This window comes from Limulus polyphemus, unplaced genomic scaffold, assembly GCF_000517525.1.
Source record: "Limulus polyphemus unplaced genomic scaffold, Limulus_polyphemus-2.1.2 Scaffold5713, whole genome shotgun sequence".
Classification (NCBI taxonomy): Eukaryota; Metazoa; Arthropoda; class Merostomata; order Xiphosura; family Limulidae; genus Limulus; species Limulus polyphemus.
Window position 1 is genome coordinate 31,550 of NW_013671323.1, and position 26,758 is coordinate 58,307.

At 36.3% G+C, this 26,758-nt stretch overlaps 1 protein-coding gene across 2 annotated transcripts in view; it reads right to left on the reverse strand.

Moving 5' to 3' along the window:
- Positions 1-26,758, reverse strand: part of LOC106472898 (rho GTPase-activating protein 100F-like) — a 37,717-nt gene that overhangs the window by 8,298 nt on the left and 2,661 nt on the right. The window contains exons 2-5 of one of the 2 annotated variants that reach the window (XM_022401443.1): positions 14,998-16,585; positions 5,151-5,329; positions 2,772-3,654; positions 942-1,102 (exon numbers count right to left, since the gene is read on the reverse strand). In XM_022401443.1, the coding sequence (XP_022257151.1) occupies positions 942-1,102; positions 2,772-3,654; positions 5,151-5,329; positions 14,998-16,585 (2,811 nt within the window). Of the gene's footprint in view, positions 1-941; positions 1,103-2,771; positions 3,658-5,150; positions 5,330-14,997; positions 16,586-26,758 lie in introns of both variants that reach the window. The other variant, XM_022401442.1, reaches the window with a different exon arrangement.

The following is a 26,758-nucleotide window of genomic DNA, read 5'->3' on the forward strand; positions in this document are numbered from 1 at the left end:
CTACCTCCGTCGTCGTCGTCGTCGACGTCGTACTGACGAGTAAGTAAGTAAGTAGTATATATATATATATATATATATATATATATATATATATATATATATGCAATATCCAGTGCCGACGAGACCTTTCGCCTAATACCAGTGCTCACCAGATCAGTTGGTGTACGTAACAGGCGAGTGGTTTAGGAGGTACTTATATCATCAACTTTCATGAACAACGACTGTTATGGTGGGAGGTAGATTAAGTAAATGAATTATTATTATAAATTTTATTGAAGCCGTTTACAAATCAAATTTTTAGGATAAGGATTTTATTTATTTATTTTCATTTTAACACCGATTATTTGTCTGTTATTATATTTACTTGACTTTACTGTCATTCAGAAGAACCGGCAAGCTAGTCTTCCAAGAGTGAGTCAAGTAAACATAGAATCAATAAGAGAAAACTACGTTTGTAATTTTAAGAACTTATAATCGATTGAAAGTAAAGAAAAATATGTTTTAGCGTGCCAATCACACTACAGTTGTAATACCCAGTGCCGTCGAGACCTTTCGCCCAATACCAGGGCTCATCAGGTCGGCTGGGATACGACAGACATAGTAGTGGTCTGGGCGCTATTTATATCATCAATTTTCATATGTTATATTTCATCAAAATTTAGGGAAGTTGATAAGTTTATGGAAAAACTGAAGCAAATACGATCTCAGATCTGAAAAGGTTAAGTCCAGCGCTGGTTGTAATTAGGAATAACACTGCTATACGCGGATTTGAAAAGGTTAGTTCAGCACCGGTTGTAATTAAGACTAACACTACTCCAAACGCGTTGACGATTCGCTAGTTCATCACACTGATAATGAATGATAACAAATAAAATACCAGTTACTTCCAGAGGCATCGAATTCATCAGTATTTTACTCTAAATTATTATTTCAATTCTTACCCGGTTAACTTTTGGAAGGCAGTCGAGGATACTGAACATTAACTTCGTATTGCCCTCAGAATCGTCTGGTAAACAGACGCTGATGCCATCTATCAACATATCGAACAAACCCTTTGTGAAGAGGGGCTCCGGAAGCTCTCGAAGATAGTCCTTGAGAAGACCTAAGAAACAAAAATTATAACGAGTCTAAATAAATGCTTATTAACAAAAATACTGTGTAATTTAATATATATCAATAGTTCTAATACTATAAATTACATTACTTGTAAGCAAATCAGCACTATTCAACAACAATGAAATATATACAAATCAAAACTAAAACGTTTAAAATGACACTTAAATAAATAAATATATATATATATATATCCATTACCAGTCTTTGTCATTACCACAAAGTCATAATAGAAAATGCCTGGGGTCATAGTTACCAAAAGCGTAGGAGATATTCCATCTAGCAGACATGATCCAAACACAGATGTCGAGCTAATTATCAGCCGTGGAGAATCAGTTAAGGTTTAGGAGTTGAGTAATTAAACCCACAACGTCTCAACTCTTACTGCCTTTTGCTGTCTGCAGCCAGTTGTGAGAAGGCAGTTGCCTTTAATATTTAGACATATAAAAAGAGCCCTGTAATACAAATAAACCACGCTATGTTTCTAGTGTTTTAAGACTCTCAACCTCCACCGTTTGGAATAAGTATTAGGCATTACAAAATGTTGTTAATTTAGGCAATCATCCTAATATTTAAATATCAGACAGACGGTAGCACTGCCTGTGTATGGATGGCTCGGATTGTTCATCGAAATGATATTTTAAATATCACCTCAATATCTATGTAATGACTGAGACATAAGTTCTGGGAATGTCTGTACATATCATAGCAAAACCTTTAAATTTCTTGTTTTTCTTTTTTTATTACATGATAACTAAAAAACCAAAACACTGGTGTCAACCAATTTCACTGAGGTGACATAGTTTCAAACGGAGTATCCGCTTTTATAGCTATTTTTAATAACTAGTAGTAATTTAAAAAATAATTATAGCGTAAACGATGTTACCACTACAAGTTAGCTATCTTACAGATATTTAATTTAATTTCCATTTAAAAGGTTAAGTACAGGTTGAAACAGGAATTACCAGCCAATAATAGATAAACAATAAATATTACAATTGGAACCTCATTGTATTCAGAACTTAGTTATAAATACAACCTTTCTATGTCTATCGAAACACTGCATTAAAAACAAGCAAACAATTAAAGAAAAAACTTTCCAAAATAAAGTAAATGTTTGTTTGTAATTAAGCTGTCTAAATGGGATATCTAAATGGGATATCTGTGCCCTGCCCACCACGGGTATCGAAACCCGGATTCTAGCGTTGTAAGTCCGCAGACATACCGCCGTGCCACTGGGGGGCGACGGAAGTAAATGTATGGATGGATAATATCAATCCTTCAAAAACAATAGAAACAAGATAGTTGGGATGACATTTGCACCATCCCTACATAACAGCGCAGGCAAGAATTAATATATAGCAATATATATAACTATTCAATCACACTTGAGTTTACTTTATCCTATTTTTGTCTGTTAACATTCTACTACACTGTGCACCTGTGCTATTACGTAGGGATGATGCAAATGTCATCCCTACTATCTTATTTACATTGTTTTTGAAAGATTGATATTAGCCATCCCGACACTTACTTCCTTTTTTTGAAAAGTTTTTTCTGTACTTATAAAAACAACCTTGCAGTAGAAGTACGTTAGTCCTTATTAGTGACATGAAAGGACAGATTTGTTTAGTAATCTTGTTGTAACGTATACTTACTTGCCACAACGTTGATATCTGGAACATTCTCTTCCGTCAGGTCAACCAGCCAGGAATTCCTCTCAAATCCATCACGCAGCATTTTCTTACTCAATGCTGAACCACAGATGCGGTAGACACCGGGAAATGTCAGGCCTCTGGATTCCACTTCGTCCATACATAGTTTCAGAATAAGTGGTACCCCTATGTTAGAGTTCTCTCTTGCGACGATGGTCTCCAGATCTACACCGAATACCCCCGTAGAGGTGCGAGCCGGGATTCTCTGCAGTAGGTCTCCGAGTTCTGTGAATTGGAGCTTGAGGTAGAGTGTTCCACACGGCCCCAGTTTCAGGGCCAGGCTATGGATGGGCTCCTCTTTAAGTAGACTGAGATTTATCGTTCCTTTGTAACACAGCTTGTGACGGTACCGCGGATCCCAACTGTAGATGAGAAAGGATAATTCCTGGTTCTCAAATAGATCGAGCTCGAAGACCTCGTCCCAGTCGAAACTATGTTCACCCGTTCGCACTGCTGTTCTTGCCTTGTGTACGTTATCACTCTCAATCACACAGTACAGGTCTCTGAAGTGGTCAAACTGCTCCGTGGGACGTAGGCCCCGACCCGTTAGAAGGTGCACCCTTAAGAGCCCGCTGAACGAATCCGTACCAGAATTTTTTCTTTCAGAATCTCTCTGTGGTCTGTATTTATAGAACTCCTTCGGGTCCAGCGTGAGCAGGTGCAACTTTTCGTCCGAATGCTTCGTGGGGGAAGGAAAGGGGACCGTTTGGTGGTGCTCTAATGAATGCGGGTGAATCAGGTGGGATGTTTGGGCGAATTCTTCTGCCCTTGGCCTGAGTAGAGAACGTCTGACAGGAACATAAGGAGCATAGAGCCCACGTTGCCGCTTCTTACACGATAAAGATAGATAATTAATAATCATATGGTCTGCATGTGAAAACATCACAAAAGTCAATTAACAAACGTGCAATAAACAATTATATGCAAGTTAGCTATGCTCACATGTTTCACTTCCTTGTTGCTGAATTACCCTTTAAAACTAAAATAACCTTGTGATTAGCATGTAAAACACGTTTAATAAGCTTGTGATTAGCACGTAAAACACGTTTAATAAGCTTGTGATTAGCACGTAAAACACGTTTAATAAGCTTGTGATTAGCACGTAAAACACGTTTAATAAGCTTGTGATTAGCACGTAAAACACGTTTAATAAGCTTGTGATTAGCACGTAAAATACGTTTAATAACCTTGTGATTAGCACGTAAAATACGTTTAATAACCTTGTGATTAGCACGTAAAACACATTTAATTACCTTGTGATTTGCACGTAAAATACATTTAAATCATCGGGTCGGAGACTCACAAGGATTCAGGTTTAGAGGTCCCTAATTTTAAACTGAAAACAAGAAAACTTGAAGTCAGCCAGAACCACTCGCCGCTTCAAGAGCTTTGTCCAGCTTTTCATGCAGTGTAAAGGGATTGGCTGTCACTCTTATAACGCACACACGACTGAAAGCGCAAAGTGTGTTCAGCAGCATCACGTCTCGAACCCTTGATCCGCAGCCCTATAGGCCAATCACTAGGCCACGTCTAGTGAACCTCATTCATCATAACTGCTACTAAAATAACTGGTGGTTAGGGCACTGACCTGTGGGTTGCGAGTCCGAATCCCATTACCGAACATCCTCACTCTTTCAGGCGTGGGGATGTTATAATGTACAGTCAATCCCACTATCATTTGGTAAAGAAGTAGTCCAAAAGTTGGCGGTAGGTGGTCTTGACTAGCTACCTTCTCTTTAGTTTATCACTTCTAAATTATGGACAAACCAACGCAGGTATCTTTGCGCAAGTTCCAAAAACAAACAGAATGATTTATTCTGTAGTTATTCACCAACATTTTTTGTAAACCATCATGTATTTTGTCTTATTATTTCTACTTTATCACGAAAAAAAACTTTCTGAAAGACTATCAATGAGAAAGAATCGAAGTTTTCAAATTTCGAGTGAACTTGAAGGCTAGGATGAAAAAATACAACACGAGCGTTCGAAACAAATCTGGAACCCTGGACAAGCTTTTTACAAATCAAAGTGAATAATGGTGTGTATCCCACATCCAATTAGTGTAGCTATAATTAACTGGAAAATGTGGCTACAATAATCACATGATTAAAATTAACAAATCAAATATCGTTTCATTTCCTTCATCCATGTACACATGTAACTAATTACATTATAAATTCTCGACAAGTCACGTGCAAAGCGAAGCAAAAGAGGACACTGGTTTTATCTTTCGTTATTTACCGATGTTTGCGTCTAGAATCTTAGATTTTTCTACAAACAGAATAATTAACTTTTAAAACAGTTGTAGTATCATCAACTTACGTGGTTAAGCGAGTCTAGCAGGCTCTCGACGCTGTGAGCGACTCTCGGCAACGGTTGCACTTGACGTAAGCCTCGCCCTCGTCTCAAGCGCTCGTATATCGCCGATGTCGAAGGTGCTCTACGTAACCAGTCCCGATACTCGCCAGCTGTGAAGATATCTGGAGATCGTCTGCGGCGACCTTGGGAAATATTTATACCTGTCTACTTCACTTAACGTGATATAAACAAACAAGAAAATACGGATGTATTTGACGTACAAGGAAAATATACGATGACCACTGTGAGGACAAAACACATTCACATAAAATCTCGTTTGATTTTCTTTTTCCATCTGTTGCAAAGAAATAGTGTTAAAATTATATACATACGCTATTGATCTATTTGTACATTTAGGAATGTACTAGTAGAGAAATATTTGGCTGAATTAATATCACATATCAAATTGTATGACTTCTTAAATATAGCAAATGTCAGACGTCAATTTGTGTTTATAATTTATCTTTAACACACATCAAGAAATAAAATAATTTATTACTAAAATAACAACGAAAAGCTCTTTCAGCAAATGACAACAAAAGGTCCTTAAAAGTAACAAACCAACAATAGAACACAATGGAATACGTGTTGAACGTATTTATATTAGCATTACTTAATCTCACAATGGAATACGTGTTGAACGTATTTGTATTAGCATTACTTAGTCTCACAATGGAATACGTGTTGAATGTATTTATATTAACATTACTTAGTCTCACAATAGAATACGTGTTGAACGTATTTATATTAGCATTACTTAGTCTCACAATGGAATACGTGTTGTACGTATTTATATTAACATTACTTAGTCTCACAATGGAATACGTGTTGAATGTATTTATACTAACATTACTTAGTCTCACAATGGAATACGTGTTGAACGTATTTATATTAGCATTACTTAGTCTCACAATGGAATACGTGTTGAACGTATTTATATTAGCATTACTTAGTCTCACAATGGAATACGTGTTGAATGTATTTATATTAGCATTACTTAGTCTCTCAATGAATACATTCAACACGTATTCCAACATTTTATTACCATATATAATACGTATTATGAATCAGTGAAAGTGAACCTCCTAACTACGATTAGTCTAGCTTAGTCTAGAAGGATTTGAACCCAGGATCTTTGGCTCACAGGGCCTTTCCTCTATCCAAGAGTACAAGCCCTCCCCCTCTTCTCCCCTCACTTATAAGTTGTTGTTGTTTTTTTAACCAAAATTATGAAACTAAGCTGTTGTGGTCAAGTAGTTAGTGGGTTGATTTACCACCACCACTCCCCGCCAAACCATAGGAGCCGGAGTAGATTCACATACTCATACACATGTATGTATGTGTAAATATTAATTCATATTATGAATCAATGAAAATAAACTTTTTAAGTGAAAAGTTATTTTAAGTGAAAATAAACTCCAGGACTGTGGCTTGAACCTAGGATCTTTGGGTAACATGAAATGTAAACAAAAATACCCTCAATATTGTAGTTAACCCCACTAACTATGTGTATGTTACATAGCAAATGAGCTATACCACACAATTTATTTACACTTTAGGGCTAAAGGTGCTCTGTCCACCGAGGAGAATCGAGCCCTACATTTTAGCTCTGACACACAGGGGAACATTTCTTTACGCTGAGTGCTGTAACAGACAACACCACAAATCTGCTCAATATGTGTAACACACCGGTAATGAACGGTATAAAAACAAAACAGTATTTTTTTTTGGAGGGGGGGGAGGTAAAGGTTCGAACAGCGACACCTAGTGAACTTTGAAGAAAAATATTCGCAGCACAAATATGAAACAAAACGTTGTACGATGTTGTACATTGCGAGCAACTATAATCCAGTTAAGAGCTGGAGATGCGAACCGTGTGAGTCATCTAATCCAATTATTACACGTGTAAATACACTGTAACAGAGTTTTAGAAAATAATTAGCAATACTGTGATGAGCTTCCATAAGTACGTAATTAGACGTTTGGCTAACCTGTAATTCAGTGTAATCGCATATTTTCCTCCGTTTATAATATTTGACAAAACTTATTCGGAACAGCTCTCTTAACGACAGGGTGACGCAAAAATCACGTACCATCAAGATTTTCAGGGTCCCGCCCTTTAAAATATGAACCTTTGATAAGACGACACACACAACAAGACCACTTCCTTGAAATCTAGACCAATGTTTGGAACAAAATCAAGAGAAAAAACTCTTAGTGAATATGCTGGTGATACGCGAATTTTGACGATCCTGTATTAGAAAGTTCAAACTGCTTGGTTGGCGATATTGAGGTGTGAGAGTGTGCGAGTCTAATTATTGTAACATTTAGCCTCAATACTTCTATTTAATGGACTTCGTTTTGTTCTGTTACAGAAAACAAAAGTTTCAGTTTCCACTAAGGATTTAGTTAGCTTATTTGACTTTTGTGAAATTGGGTGAAAGAATTCTATGCTAGTTGTGCTCCTGCAATCCCATAAAAACCGAATCTATGACGCAATAAACAGGGGGTTGGAACCTTACAAGAAGCACAGTTTCAATTATGTCATGGATCTTCAGTATATTATTCACTGATCAGATTGGAAAGAAAAGAGGGGAGACCTCATCCCCATTATTAAAACAAATACCAATTTTGTCCACTCTTGTTAACAGCATAATGTGCAGTAGGGAACGTTTCAAGAGTGAGACTTACCTCCTTGTTAACAATATTATGTGCAGTAGGGAACGTTTCAAGAGTGAGACTTACCTCCTTGTTAACAATACTATGTGCAGTAGAGAAGGCTTCGAGAGTGAGACTTACCCCCCTTGTTAACAATATTATGTGCAGTGGGGAACGTTTTGAGAGTGAGACTTACCCCCCTTGTTAACAATATTATGTGCAGTGGGGAACGTTTTGAGAGTGAGACTTCACTGTCTGACTGAGTGGAGTCACGTGATTCAGATACAGTCGTACTGATTCTCCCTGTGCTGAAACATGTTCCCCATCAACCATTGGGAAAGCCCACATCTGGTTTTCTTTAACGTTTCTTTACTTAATTGTTAATTTTGATCTAATTAGTAAGTGATTAATGAGGTAATTAACATCAACGTTATTATTTAACAAAGCTACAAACATTTTGATACAACAGGTTACATCGAAAGGAAGGATTTTACACAGCATATCCAAACCTTAGATGAAATGTAATTTTATAGAGAGAGATAAACTGTAGCCACAAAACAAACATCCAACACCAGGGCACAAATCCTAAGGTTGGTCATTATGACACGTGTCTTGGTTTGTGAAGTACCGGCGGAAGTAGGAACCATCTACTCAGATTAAACTCAACTTCGTCAGCAGATGTGAATGCTCTAACCCACAACGTCCCCTATTTGTACCACCTTTTACTGTCTGTAACCAGATGTTGGTGTTCTAGCCCACAACGTCCCCCATCTTTAACACCTTTTACTGTCTGCAGCCAGATGCGGGTGTTATAGCCGACAACGTCCCTCATCTTTACCACCTTTTACTGTCTGCAGCCAGATGTGGATGTTATAGCCCACAACGTCTCACATCTTTAACACCTTTTACCGTCTGCAGCCAGATGTGGGTGTTATAGCCGACAACGTCCCTCATCTTTACCACCTTTTACCGTCTGCAGCCAGATGTGGGTGTTATAGCCGACAACGTCCCTCATCTTTACCACCTTTTACCGTCTGCAGCCAGATGTGGGTGTTATAGCCGACAACGTCCCTCATCTTTACCACCTTTTACCGTCTGCAGCCAGATGTGGGTGTTATAGCCGACAACGTCCCTCATCTTTACTACATTTTACCGTCTGCAGCCAGATGTGGATGTTATAGCCGACAACGTCCCTCATCTTTACCACCTTTTACCGTCTGCAGCCAGATGTGGGTGTTATAGCCGACAACGTCCCCCCATCTTTACTACTTTTTACTGTCTGCAGACAGATGTGGGTGGTCTAGCCTACAACTTCCTTCATCTTTACTACTTTTTACTGTCTGCAGACAGATGTGGGTGGTCTAGCCTACAACTTCCTCCATCTTTACTACCTTTTACTGTCTGTAGCCAGGTGTGGGAATGTGGTTGCTCACAAAAAATAGATATATTAAATAGAAAAAATAATAAGAAAGAAATAATAGAATATAAAACACCAATGGGGGAGACAGCAAAACTGTCCTTGAAGTTAGCATTCCAGCCCCCAATATGATGTTTGGATATAAATACCAAGTTGTTAAAATATTGATATACTAAACCTATCCTAAATTATTAACATAGTTTTTATTTTACACCCTTCTCTGCTACTATCTGGATCTTCAATGGTTTTAAAGAGATCCACACATTAGCAAGTCTTATATAGGGAAGGTGATATAACTACATCTGTCCACCTATATAAGTTATAAAATATAAAATGTCCAAATAAATAATTATAATTATTTCCTCTACAATGAAATTTAGAAATTATTTTGTATTGTGTATATTATAATTTTGTTTAAAATCACTGGAGTACATTATCTTGATATTAAGATAATTAATAATTGTAGTAATATTTATGATAAAAGAAATTATATCACGTTTCTGGCCTTCCCTCTCCAAACAGTAATGAACCAACAAATACCATACAGAGTATTATACATTCACAGGAATTGAGGTATTGTAGGATTTATAGCAACGTACAGTTTTTAATACCTAAATATTAACTGATTTTTAATGGCTTTGATGAGAAAATGTTAATTAAATGTTTTAAATTATTTTATAATAATATAAAAGGCGTTTATTTAAATTTGAAAATTGTGATTTAAACAAAATTATAATACACATAATAAAAGAAATTTCTAAAATCTGTTGTAGAGAAAATGATTAGAATTATATATTTGGACATTTTATATCTTATATACAGTCTGGTCCAACATGTTTGCATTCTGTTCTATATATTGATATTACTGTCTACATGCATGGAGTCATTATTGAGTAAATGCCCGAGTGGTAATAGAGAAGGTAGCGTTTGATCGGACAAACATGTACGAGTTGTTATTCTGGTCTCTATAAATTGTATTGTTCGTCAAAACACACATACACACCTGTTTTGTATAAAAGTGTGTACTTTTCGTATAATCTTTTTCGAAACAGATCAACGCTTTGTTCAGACAATTTCTCTGTACTTGGTGTAGAGTCATGCCTCGTCACGTGCCAGAAGTTATAGAACGTCAAATTGTTTGACTGTCCAGAAATAATATGAAGCAAACGGACATTGCCAGAACAGTGGGGTATCCCCACCACACACACACACACATTACTGTATCCATAACCCTGAAACGTCATCAGACTACAGGAAAGTCTACTGATAGACGCAGAAAAACCAACTGCCCGATATGACCGTGTTTTGATCAGGTTAACACGTCAAGATTGAAAGAAGTCTTGCAACACCTTACGACAAAAATGGCATGAACACATTCATTCCAGGGTACACAGAAGAACAGTGAATAGGAGACTGACCAAACAAGGTTATTTTGCAAAAAGGTCTATCTGCAAACCGATATTAACCAGAATTCACCACCATCACCCTGTTACTTGGTAAGACAATATGCCAACTTAAAGTCAGAACACTGGCGATATGTAATATTTTCAGATGAGTCCTGTTTCCGGCTTGTTAACCCTAATGGTAGGATTCATGTTCGTCGCTTGCCTGGAGAATAAATGAGAGAATACTTCCTTTCCCACAGGAGGTGGTGCGGTACATGTTTGGACAGCTCTTCATATCCTCCAAGGAATCATCAATGTTGCTTCCTACAGGCATCACATGGATATGATATTTCTGTCATATTCTAGGGCAAGATTTGGCAATAACTTTGAGTTCTACAATAACAATAACAGTGCACATATGGTACAGGGTTATCTCGACCAAGAGGATGTTACAAGATTGCCATGGCCAGCAAAGTCTCCAGTTTGTAATCCCATTGAGAAATATTGGGCAGAGCTGAGACGGAAAATTGCTAACCAAGACCCTAAACTGTAGCTGAGTTTCAGCGGTTTCTAGTGACAAGGTGAGATGCAATCACAGTGAATTACATCAATAACCTCATCGACAGCATGCCACGTCGCCTTGCAGAGATATTAGTGTACGAGGAGGACCAACCAAGTACTGATGTTTAATATGATCTGATATAAGGTTACAGACGCTATTTATAATAATCGGATGTTATATTTTGTCATTAGATATGTTTTGGTAATGTTTTGTTATGATAGGTGAAATGCTGAATTACACATCTTTCTCCAAGTGTCTGATAAAATTGTTTGCTGTTCTAATAAATCGTTCATGATGTCCATAGAATCTGTCTCAATATACAAATTACACATGTGGATGTTTAATATAGAACGCAATTATCAGTTTGACAACGCTACGTGTATTTGTATTCCATCTTAATAATAATGATCTTATTTTTTACAAAATATGCAAACATTTTGGCCAAGACTGTAGGTGGACTAATGTAGTTGTATCACTTGTATCTACAGTTTCTCTGTTATGATACATACTAGGTACGTTCTATGTAGCTGTGGGATTTTTTCCGATCCTCAGACTGATCTGAAAGAGTTTGAGATCCGGGCCTGGCATAGCCTGGTGGTTAGGGTGCTCGACTCGCAAACTGTGGGTCGCAAGTTCGAATCCCCATCACTCCGAATATGCACGCCCTTTCAGCCGTGGAGGCATCATAATGTGACGGTCAATCCCACTATTTGTTCGTAAAGGAGTAGTCCAAGAGTTGGCGGTGGGTGGTGTTCACTAGCTGTCTTCCCTCTAATCTATCACTGCTAAATTAGAGACAGCTAGCGCAGATAGCGCTTGTGTAGCTTTGCGCGAAATTCCAAACAAACCAAACTTTGAGATACTGGTCACCAGGGAAGCGTTTCGATTATAACTATATCTGTGAATAAAGAACATAAATGAAGGAAATATTACCATGAGACGAAACTTGCTAGGCTGGTCCTTAAAAAAAAAAAACAGAAAATAATGATTTAAGTTACTACACAGCGTATCCTCGGTAAGCAGTGGATAGATTTTATTGGTTTCCATATCTCACTGGAATATTTTTTAATTGCTTAAAACACAGTAAAGAAGACAAATAAAAACAACTCAAGAAAAGAGAAAAATGGTTTGAGTAACGTTTGACATCGAAACTGCAAGTCATAAGAAAAAATTCACTGGAACTAACATATATTTGAAGAAAAACTCTTATTTGTTTCAATTTCATCTCTATAAATTTTGCAGCTCTCTCTAGTGGTGTTAACACACACTTCTCTCCTCCCCGTGAACATACTTTTAGTGGCACAATTTTGAGTAGTGTTTGTAATATGACGTTATATTTTCATTAAATTTATTTTGTAATATGACGTTATATTTTCAGTAAGTTTATTTTTTACAGTTGAATTACTTTTAATATATTCATTAATTTAGTTCGCTTTTAAGGAAATCAATTCATTAAAATAATTCCGCAAGTTTTCTCGTTTGTCGTTGACCTACTCAGCAATGTCAAGAGAAGTGAACAAGACAGATTGTTGCTGGGCATGCGCAGTTACTTGTATTATTTAATATTCTTAAACAGAACATCCGGACTGATGTGGCCTAGTAGAGTGGCCGAACTGTAAATCCAATAATTCTCAGTTCGTGTACCGTTACTGAAAAAACGCGCTCTGTAGTTTGGGGTTGTTGGTATATTATAAGAATGGGAGTCAAATTTCATTATTCAATCAGTTAGCGATGGGTATTAATGATGCCACCTTGCCTATAAGCTCAATATCAGCGAAGTTTATACCCAGAGGGCGCTTGTGTAGATGCACGAAAATCCTAAATACAAAAATCAGAATGGTATTTTTTCTTTTGCGTAAAGGATATTTTTCTTTAAAGAAAAGTCAACATGAAATTAATTAGATGTTATTACAACAGTCTTTCTTTGTTTGTTGTTGAGAATATATAAATGAATTACAACTCGTATTACATGTTTAGAGTACACTTGCTAATACTACTACTACTATATTCCGTGAACATTGACCCGGAATTAGCTTTTACCACAGCCAAGAACTCCACGTGGATTCATTTCAGTTATCTGCTTGGAATGTGGATTTCGATCAAACAAAATAATAGAAAAGAAGTGATAAAAGATGTATTTGATGTCGAAAATTAGATTTCTTGTTTTCTCACGTCTTCTACCAGATGGTTCTGGCTCTGAGCGACAACGTGGCATCAGATTATCCATGAAAGTAGACCATGCCTGATATTTGTAAGGACACTATGATAATATTTTTCTCTTCAACATTCCTATCGATCTTCTAAGGCACGTGGTCACCTAGTTTAATTTTTTTGGGGGGGGGATTACGAGAGAGCTCATTCGTAATTTAAAAGTTGTTTCCAAACACGAAATCACTCAAAGTGTTTATTATTTGGTGGGTTACAGGTCTTTAATAAAATATAACAACAACAACATTGAAAGTTATTCCCGGTGTGAAAAGTTAAATATGAGTTTCTTCTATATTTATAGACCATTCAATTCGAAATCGGAAATAAATAAATCCATAAAATATTTTAATAAAACAAAAATATTATTCATAAAAAAAAACAATGTCCTCTTCTCATTCATAATCAGTAGAACACTCATTCAAAAATCACAGTAAATGGAACAAACTGTTAGAAATCTATTAGAGAAACTAGTTTCAACATATTCTTATTTAGTTTCATATTATCACCATTTTGTTCTATTTACTGTAATAACTTCTACATACGATATTGTGCTCTTTTATCGTCCGACTTGTCAACCACATGCAAGAGGTTTAGGTTACGGTTTAGTTTAGGGCTGACTATATACAAGTCATTCGCAGGACCAAAATAAAACTGATTACAGAATAAAAAAGCCTGCTTGTTAGGACACTCGGCACGCAATCTAAGGATTGTAGGTTCAAATCCCGTCCCCATACATGCTCGCCCTTTCAGCCGTGGGGACGTTATAACGTTACGGTCAATCCCACTATTCGTTAGTAATGAGTAGCCCAAGAGTTGCGGTCGGTGGTGTTGAATAAGTGTCTTCCCTCTTGTTTATCTTTGCTCAATTAGGGACGGCTAGCACAGATAACTCTCGAGTAGCTAAGTGTCTTCCCTCTTGTCTATCACTGCTCAATTAGGGATGGCTAGCGCAGATAACTCTCGAGTAGCTTGGTGCATAAACCAAATCAAAGTTTCAAACACCCCACCATCCCCGTGTTCCATTCAATTAAAGGTGTTTACTTAAACAATCACAGTTCCAAACACCCCCCGTGTTCCATCCAATTGGAGGTGTTTATCTAAACAATAAAAGTTTCAAACACCCCTCCTCCGTATTCCATCCAAATGGGAATGTTTACTAAACAATCACAGTTTCAAACATACACATCCCGTGTTCCATCCAATTGGAGGTGTTTACTTAAACAATCAAAATTTCAAATACCCTTCCCCCGTGTTCCATCCAAATGGAGGTGTTTATTAAACAATCCAAGTTTCAAACAACCCCTCCCATCCAATTGTTTACTTATAACGCTGTTTAGTTGTTAACTTCTGTAACTCACTATCTACTTCAATACGAGGCGTTTTATATATATAACTTCACTGATTTAATGGGTCACAATTTTCACGTGTTGATTTACTGACAATAAGTGTCTGTTTTATTTCTTTTAGCATGAGTGGATGGAAAGTGTGATTGACTTGTATCGACTTTGTTTGTTTACTGGTTCTTTAACAATGTCCATGAAGTGAAACGCATTACAAAATATAAATAAAACAATACATTACCTGAGGCTTTCCGACCCGACCTGGAGGATGGAAACTCTGGGGCAGACACTGCGCCATCGCTGTCCTCCTGAGAGTCGTAAGGCAGAGTTTTCTTTTCAAAACGGACAGACTGGCGTCGTCGCCGGGTCTCCAGATCGGTAGCACGAGCACGTGGCAGTGAATTGCTTCGGAAATGATAGTGTTCCCTGGATGGGGGCATACGGCCCAAGCTGCCCTGTCTGTATAAAACAGCAGGTTCTTTGGAGTTTACGTGCACTTCGGTATCAGAGCAGCTTTCTATCACAGAGCGGCGCAGAATCCCAGCTTGTGGCGGGCCTTCCCTTAGGGATCGGCATGTTCGAACCTTGGGTTGCATAGTTCTCGTCGTTCGTAAACTAAGCCGATGATCCCTAGCAGCATATCTATTGTAAACGTCCTCCTCGTGATGTCTGTCTCTTGGAATCCTTTGCTCACTTTCCGCTCTCATAATCCTTTTTGGGCGACTACTTAATGAAGCCTCATATTCGTCCCAGTATCTGCGACGGGCAGCGCTGCTTCTCACAGGTCTCGTATCCAGAGTTCTGTGTGATAGATGTGATATTTTGGAAGGAGCTGGTGGGGGTGGACACCTATGAAAGGGGTGTACCTGCTCGGCTAGACTTTCTAGCATTTTTGGATACTTTTGGTGAGCTCTTGGTTGACGCATAACCACCGGGCGCCGGGCTCTCTCTGGAGCCCTTCTCCAACGTCTCTCTTCCTCCCGGATTTCAGCCATCGGCACTCTGCGAAGTCGAGGGCGTGAGTTATAGTAGAGACCATGGTCGTCGTATTCTCTCCTTTCCCAATCATCTAATGGAATTGCTACTGACGGAACCCCTGATGGCAAACCTTTTGTTCTAGCGTGAATTAGCTGGCCATTTTCACTGTTACTGTTAAAGTCTTCCGTTGCTTCCTCCTCCTCCATCTCCTTTTTCCACACCACAATGGGTGGACGCACCTCTTCCGCAAGTCTCCGTGGGGGATGAGAGGGTATTCTCACAAAAATCTTGGAGCGAATGGTTAGTACCAGACGCCTTGGAATGGACATGATGATGACCACGTCGTCCAGACTCATATGCTTTACATCAACCAAGTTCACAGCTAGAATCTCATCACCTACTTTGAGTAATCCACTGTTGTACACAGCACTTTCAAGAGCTATCCTGGAGATGTATACTCCCCTCGTCCGCCGGATCCCGTCCCCCTCTCGTATGTACAACCCTAACGTCTGCCCTGGACGTTTAATAATTTCTATAAACTGAACAGTGTGGCTACTAGTAGCAGCACTCAGGTACTTCTTGCTAGTTTCGGCGCCAATTCGGCCCAAGCTTCGGGGGTCTAAGACCCGGATGATCATCTCCCCACGCCTTTCTACAACCTCCATATTAGCGGCTGTCGTAGCATCGTAGTCATTCTCGACCGCTTCAATCTGCCGGAAGACCTCCGTAGAAATTCCACTGACCTTTCGGAAATCTCTCTGAACTACCATTTCCGGTATCCTGGGGCGAGATGGACCAGGTCTACCAATAACTTCTTCTACCACGGAGGGCCCTACAACTTCCTTCATCTCCTGAAGAATATTCAAAAAATCATAATTTAAAGATATCCAAAAACAGTTTGAACCATGTATGAAATTATTAAATGTATACATACATATTGAAACACAAAATATTCAAGTAAATAGCATAAGTTTTATAATCCCAGCATTACTTATGGGGTATGGACCCCTTTGACCTTTTAAGCTGTTTTAACCATTTTCTTAAACTGTTTATGTACCAAATTGCTTTTAGGTCAATGACATTTTTCGTTAGAATCCCTTATAATACATGAGCTATCATATTTATAATTTATCCTGCTAGCTAGGATTGTACGACGTATTCTACATCTAAAAATGATTTCACAGATTGTTTATCTCTATGATTAGTTATTTAAACTGAGTGATTTTGAATCCGAGGACTCATGGTCCGCAACCCATTGGTCCGCGGTAAGTTTACTGACTGACAATGCTTAAAAAACCGGGGTTCGAGTCTCGAGATGGACACAGCAGACAACTCAATGCTCTAAAACAAACAAACATATAATTAAAACAAATTTCTGGCGCTCTTGTTTATAGAACTTTTAAGAATCTCTAGAAAAGTTTGCAAGGAAAACAACTTAAAGGTAAAGATTATTAATTATTAACAAAAAAGTCTTATGAATTTTCTTTTGATGTTGATTAGAAATGTAATTTTAAAACTGACGACTTCAATGCTTTATTGTTGTTGTTTTTTGTGAATTTTAAAGACTTTTTCAGGTTGTAACCACTTTGAAAGTCTTATTTTTAATGTCTATTGTTCATATGTATATTTTATTGTCTTTTATATCTTACGTTTTTAATCGTTTTTTCAGATTACGTTAATCATTAGTTGAGTAGCCTGATCTAAATTAATCTTGAAACCCAAAGGTGAAATTCTAGGAATATATAGAGGTATTTGCATAAGTAAGGATAAACATCAAATTAAAATTAATCCACATCCAATACTACCAATCCTAATCCAAAACTACTTATCCTAATCCAATACTACTAATCCTAATCCAGTGCTACTAATCCACATCCACTACTACCAATCCATATCCAACACTACTAATCCTAATCCAATACTTATTTTTTTATAACCAATAAGCCTATATTATATACCCATAAGTTTTATACGAGGTTAACAGTAGTTATTTGTTTTTTAAGAAAGGGAAATGTCGATCTTCAGAAACTTATTTAAAGAATTATAGAGGGCGCAAGACTGGAGTATGTGAATAATCTGGAACAGCGGAAATGGAGTAGGAGAACGATACAAATTAGAATACAACAGAGAAACAGAACAAGAGTTCAGAACCGTTATATTTGTGATTATTTCTCAACTTATAAGCTAACCCTTTCCTTATTATATATACATATATATTATTCTCTTGTTGTTTCGTTGTATTTCGTGTAAAGTTACTCGAATATTATCAAATTTTGAAGTGACACACTAGAGGAACAATAGCTTGTCAACATCACCCACCTTCAACTCGTGGGCTACTCTAATCGAATACTAGGATTTGACCACGTACCCACGGCCCCAAAGTACTGAGCACGATCTGTTGTTTTTATTTGGGGAGAGAATAAAGGGGCGCGAACCACGGAACCTTGGATCCACAATTCTACACGTTAGCCAATGGGAGGCACTTAGCTCATTTATTATTCAAATATTTGCTTTGATTTATGTATTCTATTGGTTGGTTTTGAAAGAAGAGGTAAAACAGTGTGAGTTTCAAACTTTAAAATAGAAAAAAAATGTTACAGAACTTTCGCCCAAAGCTACACAAGTGACGTTCAAATTCCACTACTCAACAGAAAAGAGCCGCCCAAAAGTTGGCGGTAGGCGCTGTTAAGTAGCTGCCTTCCATCTAGTCTATCTGTTCTAAATTAGGGGCAGTTATGATCAGATAGCTATTGTGTAATTTGCGGAAAAATCTGAAATACACAAATGAACTCTTGAAATTTTGTAGTAACATATTCGAGATTCTACAAAGTGAAAATACTCCAATTCCAAAAATTATAATAACAAAATAACAAATTTGTTTCGTCCTAGCTTTGTGTTTTCTAAATGCACAAAAAAGGACTGTATTCAGATGAGTTTTTTTCAGGCAGTTCCATAACGTAAGTCTGGGATCAGGCTACATTTGCGAGGGCTAGTTTTACAGTTATCAAATTCGACACGTTTCGTCTGTAAGCACAATTTGTTTCGTCAGATATGTCGAAGTCCTTAGTAGTACAAGGACGAAAAGATATTTCGCTAATACTCTCCAAGCAGCTACAATGAGCTGAAAGTTAATAAACAATTATTACACGGATCTTGTCCTGATTATATATATTAAAAAAAGCTATGTAGATGAGTATAATGCGTGATAAAAATATTTAAACGTAGACTGTGATTTATATCTAATTTCTGTTTACCTAATTATAGTATTTTGGCACTTGTGTATAAAGTTAAAATCATAAATAATATTCAACGTTAAACTGATACACACTCCTGAGGATGACGTCGTAACGTCAAAACATGTAGAATCGTCAACTTTTTGAAGGCCATAGATAGGCCTAAATAAAATGTTTTTAATTGTGAACCAATTTAACGTTGAATATTATTTATGATTTCTGTTTACCTATTTCTTCTTATACTCTTATGTCTCATTTGCTTCTTCAGGTCTGATTACAGACTTAGTACAGAGACGAAAAGGATGTTCCCTAATACATTACAAACAGTTGTAAGTCAATGTGAGGGTTCGAATCCCCACCCCACCAAACATGCTCGCCCTTTCAGCCGTGGGGGCGTTATAATGTGACGGTCAATCCTACTATTCGTTGGTAAAAGAGTAGCCCAAGAGTTTGCGGTGGGTGGTGTTGGCTAGCTGCCTTCTAATCTTGCACTACTAAATTAGGGACGGCTTGTGCAGAAAGCCCTCGTGTAGCTTTGCGCGAAATTAAAAAACAAACAAACAAAGAACTGAAGTCAAATAGTCCAACTAAATGAGGTAGACTATATTTTTTCTTCAATGTTGCCTTCGTTAATAGTATTGGTTAGAATGTTTAATATATATAGTTTTATTATTTTTAACTTTCTTCTTATTATTATATTTTCTTTGTTAGGTTTATAACATGTAATAGTATTTCACATAATGAAGGTGTAATCTAGTACTGGTTAGAATGTTTAATGTTCATATATAATACTTTTATCTTTACTGTTAGGGTTAGTTTTCATTGTTAGTTAAGAAAATAAATTTAGGAATAGCTTTAATCTCCTAACCTCGTGAGATATTATTGGGTTTACGGCCGAAAATATCACTAACAACCAACTGATGAAACAATGCATTCTAATCTTTATAAGTACGAACATAAGAAGATTATACTTGATTAGATATACTCATTAACAGGTTGATATTTAAGTTTGATCCAAGTAGATAGCTTACTTTGATTGGAAGTTAATATCAATTTTTTGTAAACGTACGAAGATATTAAGATTAGGACTAATCTTTGTATAAATACAAATTTAGAACACATCTCTATATTACGTGAACATAAATTTTTTTAATATTTTCTAGCAATGTGAAAAGTTACTGGCTCACAACTGGGGGCCGATGAGAAAGGTAGCACGAAATTTCTCTTACAGGAGGAACTCTAACAGGACCGCGTTATCACTGCTTCTTATTGTTGACTTTCTATTAGAATCATTCGGGTGATCTATTGTAATAAAAACTCAAGTAACGATGGACTGTAAACTTTTAGGTTTATAATGATAAAACAGACTGAAGGTTATTTTAGCTTTAACACTTTAAGCTAATTATTTTTAAATAGCAGATATACCATTAATTACAGAATATCCATTGTACATTCAGAATGTTTCGAATGTAAAATATTGAAGTCATATAAAAGTTTGAAAATGCGTTTCTAATATAAAAATGTACTTTTATTATAGATACAAAAAACAGTTACTTGGAATTTAATTTAAAATATTATTAGTTATTAACTTTAACAGCAATGCAATAAGAGAAGCAGGCAGGAATATCGTGACTTTCACGTGCGATTTTTAATTACCTCCCAAGAGCTTTGAAAGGCTTAACTGGTACTATTAAAGATTTGAACATTTTTAGGTTTTTCTCCCATCCCGCAATCCCTACAAGTAAACTACAGTAAGCGAGCGGTTAGGACTAGAGTCAATCATGCAAAATTAAGCGATTTAATATATTTTTTACTAATGAAAATAATAAGTAATTACTACAACAGAGCATTTTAGTATATTATATCTTGTCACTTAACTCACTCTTTCACTCCTTTAAAAAAACAAAGGGCGCGCAAAAAATCATATTTATTAAAGGGGGCGTGGATGACAAAAGTTTGGGAAACGCTGGAATATACTATTTTTGCTTTGCCCACCGCAGTATCGACACATGGTTTTATTGTTATAAGCCTCAGGGATTATCAAATACTAGAAAATGTTTTTCATTATTTAACCCTAAATTACCGACTTGTTCATATACGGTACACTACCGGATCGGTCCACACATTACGTCATGTTGAGTAATTTTACGTTTTTGACTATTACAACACCAATAGTAATTACACGTTTCGAGGGGTACCAGACGTCCCAGTATTGTCCCAATCATAAACAGTAAAAATATTTAATTGTCCCGGTTTCTCTCTTCCACAATGTGATTTGAATATAGACGGTTTTTCATTATAAACAATTTGTGTTATTTTACTTGTAGGACCGCCTGACAAAGATAAATCACGTGGTACAGTGTTCCCACTATGTTTTCTTAAACTAATCTGTCAAAGAAAGTTTAAATTTGAAGCCGAGAAAAAAAAAACGAAGAAGAAAACTTTTTTTTGAGTTAAAAACAACTTTTGTATTTTATTTATAATTTTTAACCATATAAACTTTTAACAAATGTTGCTTGTCTGTGATTTTAAAACAGGATGTAATAAACATCGTATTATTTAGCAAATATGAAATAAAAACTGTATTATTGTAATTTAAACTGTTTCAGGGGTGTTACATTGTCATTCCGTATGAAGGAAAAATGTACCAGTTTTCACCCTATAAATCTGGCAACTGAATTAAAAGTGTCCCAGTTTTTACCTAGTAAATCTGGTAATCCTACAAAAAAATAACCCACTTTTACCCACTAAATCTGATAAAACTATTAAAAATGTACCAGTTTCTACCAAGTAAATCCGGTAACCCTACTAAAAAAATATCACAGTTTACACCCAGAAAATATGGCAACCCTACGAAAAATGTGTCAGTTTTTACCCATTAAATCTGGTAACCCTACAAAAAAAATCTCCCAGTTTTCACCCATTAAATCTGATAACCCTACTAAAACTGTGCCAGTTTTCACCCAGTAAATCTGGTATCCCTACTAAAAATGTCCCAGTTTCCATCCAGTAATCCTGGTAATCCCATTAAAATGTCCCACTTTTTACCCACTACATCTGGTAAACCTACTAAAAAATGTACCAGTTTCTACCAATTAAATCTGGTAACCCTACTAAAAAATATCACTGTTTACACCCAGTAAGTCTGGTAACCCTACTACAAATGTTCCAGTTTCCATCCATTAAATGTGGTAATCCTACTAAAAATGAGCCAGTTTTAGCCCAGTATATCTGGTAATCTTATTAAAAATCTGCCAGTTTTAACTCAGTAAATCTGGTAACCCTACTAAAAATGTTCCAGTTTCCATCCAGTCATCCTGGTAATTCTGTTAAAAATTTGTCAGTTTTTATCCATTCAATCTGGTAATCCTACTAAAATGTTCCAGTTTTCACCGAGTAAATCTGATAACCCTACTAAAAATGTGCCACTTTTTATCCAGTAAATCTGGTAATCATATTGAAAATGTGCCAGTTTTCACCAAGTAAATCTAGTAACCCTACTAAAAATGCGGCAGTTTTCACCAAGTAAATCTGATAACCCTACTAAAAATGTGCCAGTTTTACCAAGTAAATCTGATAACCCCACTTAAAATGTCCAAGTTTTACCCAGTAAATCTAGTAACCCTACTAAAAATGTGCCGGTTTTCACCAAGTAAATCTGATAACCCTACTAAAAATGTCCAAGTTTTTACCCAGTAAATCTAGTAACTTTACTAAAAATGTTCCAGTTTTCACCCAGTAAATCTGGTAACCCTCATAAGTATGTTTTTACCCGTTAAGTCTGGTAACCCTACTGAAAATGTTCCAGTTTTCACGCAGTAAATCTGGTAACCCTACTAAAAATGTGCCAGTTTTTACCCAATAAATCTTGTAACCCTAATAAAAATGTGCCAGTTTTCACCCAGTAGATCTGGTAACCCTACTAAAAATGTGCCAGTTTTCACCCAGTAAATCTGGTAACCTTACTAAAAATGTGCCAGTTTTCACCCAGTAAATCTGGTAACCCTACTAAACAGACTCCAGTTTTCACCTAGTAAATCTGGTAACCCTACTAAAAATGTCCAAGTTTTCACCTAGTAAATCTTGTAACCCTACTAAAAATATCCCAGCTTTCACCCATTAAATCTGGTAACCCTACTAAAAATGTCCAAGTTTTCACCTAGTGAATCTTGTAACCCTACTAAAAATATTCCAATTTCCATCCATCAAATCTGGTAATCCTATTAAAAATGTGTCAGTTTTTATCCATTCAATCTAGTAACTGTACTAAAAATGTGCCAGTTTTCACCCAGTAAATCTGGTAACCCTACTAAAAATGTTCCAGTTTTCACCCAGTAAATCTGGTAACCCTACTAAAAATGTATCAGTTTTCACCCAGTAAATCTGGTAACCCTACTAAAAATGTCCCAGCTTTCACCCATTAAATCTGACATCCCTACTAAAAATGTGCCAATTTTCACCCAGTAAATCTAGTAACCCCTACTATATTAAATAAATACGGAATTCCAGCGGTAAAAAACAGATCAATTGTACTAGTGATGGTAGTTCTGTTGCCAGTTGTTTGTGACTCATGTATTACTAGGGTTACTGTAAACAGAAACCTCGTTCAACAGACGATAAGAAGACCTATCGGTAACTCTAGATTAAAATCTAACAAACACAAATAAGTCAAGAACTTGAATTTTGTAAATACATTAACATTTTATAAAACACTCCTGACAAGTTCAGTATTATTTGTAATAACATCAATACGTCTCTACGCCTTCTAATATGAGTGTCGTGAAAATTGTAAATAATTTAATATTGGTTCGTATGATAAAATCGCCATTATCGTCCTGAAAAATCTTACATAAATCTGTTTCATTGTTTACGTACACTGTCTTCATCACGAAAGCTTAAAATTTAATAAATCAAAAGGAAACTATTAATCAGTTTAATTTTCATCACTTTATAAGATATCTTAAACTTTTTCGAAGACAAACAACTGAATTATGTGCAAATAAATTTTAATTTCCTCACAAATTGAAGCTTTCAGTAATACACCGACCTCACTAAATATAAAGAAAACTGATGTTACCTTTCTTCTAAATCTGCAGGAGATCGGTTTACATTTTGAACTCCCCAGCTAAGTCTATATAAAACTGTCTTTTGAGCTACCTTCTGTGAAAATTTTAAACTCACTTTTATATGTATAGAACATTAATTAAACCTTTAACCTTTCTCTTAGATCAAATAAGATTGGTCTAACCTTTAACCTTTCTCTTAGATCATATAAGATCGGTCTAACCTTTCTATTGGATCAAATAAGATCGGTCTAACCTTTCTATTGGATCAAATGAGATTGGTCTCACCTTTTAATTTTCCTCTAGGTGTATAAAAGATCACACTTCCAAACCGCCAAGCGACTTCATTCTGTCCAATGGATTAACTCTTTTTGTTTCACAAGACGTACGATAGCAAAAGAAGTTTAAAAAACTCTTTGAAGCCTTCATTAAGAGTAAGTGTATTTGACAAAGAATAAGTTGCTGGTGTTATAAAAGGTAGTTGACGTCGGACGTTTAGTGATAAACTAGCGGATGCAAACAATAATCTCTTCGTTACATAAAAGTCTGTGTTATTTTGGACTCTGTGATTACCTTCAGCCCAACTTTTCTGAGCAGTACGCTACAGCGGGGCTTCTAATGTCGCGACAACCGTTCATTCACCCCGCAGGTGTAGCCTCAACCGATCGTTACATTTCTTGGATCAAGACACGGTTACTGCGGCGTGACGAAGAAGAGTTTGACGATGGAATAGAAAGGATAAACACATTTTTATTTAAAATCGAAAAGAGGGGACACGGACTTTAATCGATATCTTTTCACATACTCACCTAAGTATTTCTAAGCTACATCCACGTCCTACAAGAGATGAAGGTGTGAAACAATTCCAGCGTTTTTCCGTACAAAAATTTCGAATTTGAACACTTGGTAGTTTCTATACGTGAATTTCAGTTCCTAGAAATGAAAATAAAAAGAACAGAAGAGGAAGTCGAATCCACTCCTGTTCTTTCTCTGTCCCACTTTAAGAGCTGAACTTGTAAACAATTAAGAGTGTATATATTTCTTGAGAGCTGACACCGAGGAACATGCACGTGATATCGCGCAAAGAAATTACTGGACTTCGCAGCCTTTAAAATACGCTATTCATTTGATTTTTAATGTGTTTCTACTAAAATCCGGCAAGAATAAATGTTGCTCTGAGTGTCGTTACAACATTTATAATTGTTCACAATTTAGACAAAAAGAGGAATCCGACGTTAACCATATCATATGTTCGTTTGATAATAGTCAGTCTTTAGTCGTGTTAATACACTGTGAAGTTAATTCTATTTTTTTTTATAATTATGGTTCTGTTTATCGTTCATTATTATTTCTTTCTGTCATTTAACTTATCTATAAATTTTTAGTTGCATTCAAATGCTAACTCACCTTCTACATAATCATTTGTAACATGAGTAAATATACGTGTATGTATGATGAAACTGACAGCAGCTTTCCCAGCGGTACGTACACATACTGTTAATGTAGCAGAAGAGTATGTAAATTTATGATCACATGAGGTTGCACTCTCATAACCTACTCAGTGAATAAATACCCAGCCAGAAACTACACTAAAAGAGAGAGAGAGAGAGAGTCACGAGACAGGTGGTAAATTATTTCTGTTTGTCACTCGATATTGTTATTGAAAGGTATTTTTGGAATATTGTGTGTCTGTTTTGTTTTTGTTGTTCAACCCTGATTGTAGCGGATTCCACAACTTAGCATCTTATAAAACATCTCGTGATGAAGCACTAGGATTGTTACACAACTTAGCATCATTATAAAACATCTTGCGATGAAGTACCAGGATTGTTCCACAACTTAGCATCATTATGAAAGAACTCGTGATGAAGTACCAGGATTGTTCCACAACGTAGCATCATTATGAAAGAACTCGTGATGAAGTACCAGGATTATTTCACAACTTACCATCATTGTGAAAGAACTCGTGATGAAGTACCAGGATTATTCCACAACTTAGCATCATCATGAAACATCTCGTGACGAAGTACTATGATTGTTACACAACTCTGCATCATTATAAAACATCTGTCATTGGTTGAATTAGCTATCAATACGAGTGATTTACAACATAAATTTACTGTCATTGGTTAAAGTAGTCATAAGTTGAAGTTATTCCCGACATAGAATTACTGTTATTGGTTAAATTAGCCATAAAGACAAGTGATTTATAACATAGATTGGCTATTATTGGTTGAATTATGATTTAGCCCCTCCTTTGCTTGTAACGGTCTAAAATGAACACAGTGATGAAGTACCAGGATTGAGATGTTTTATAATGATGCTAAGTTGTGGAACAATCCTGGTACTTCATCACGAGTTCTTTCATAATGATGCTAAGTTGTGGAATAATCCTGGTACTTCATCGCAAGATGTTTCAAAATGATGCTAAGATGTAGAATAATCCTAGTGTTTCATTACGAGATGACTTATAATGATGCTAAGTTGTGGAACAATCCTAGTGTTTCATCACGTGATTTTTCATAATGATGCTAAGTTGTGAAACAATCCTGGTATTTCATTTCTAGATGTTCCCTAATTATTTTAATTTTTGAGAAGATCTAGTTTATTGGTTTATTTAACAAACAAAATCCCTGTGTTACCTTATGAAAACAGAATTGAAGCATCAGTGGTTATTTTACAATCTGGAAATAGTGTTATTTTAAATATGAAGTACCTTTTTGGTTTT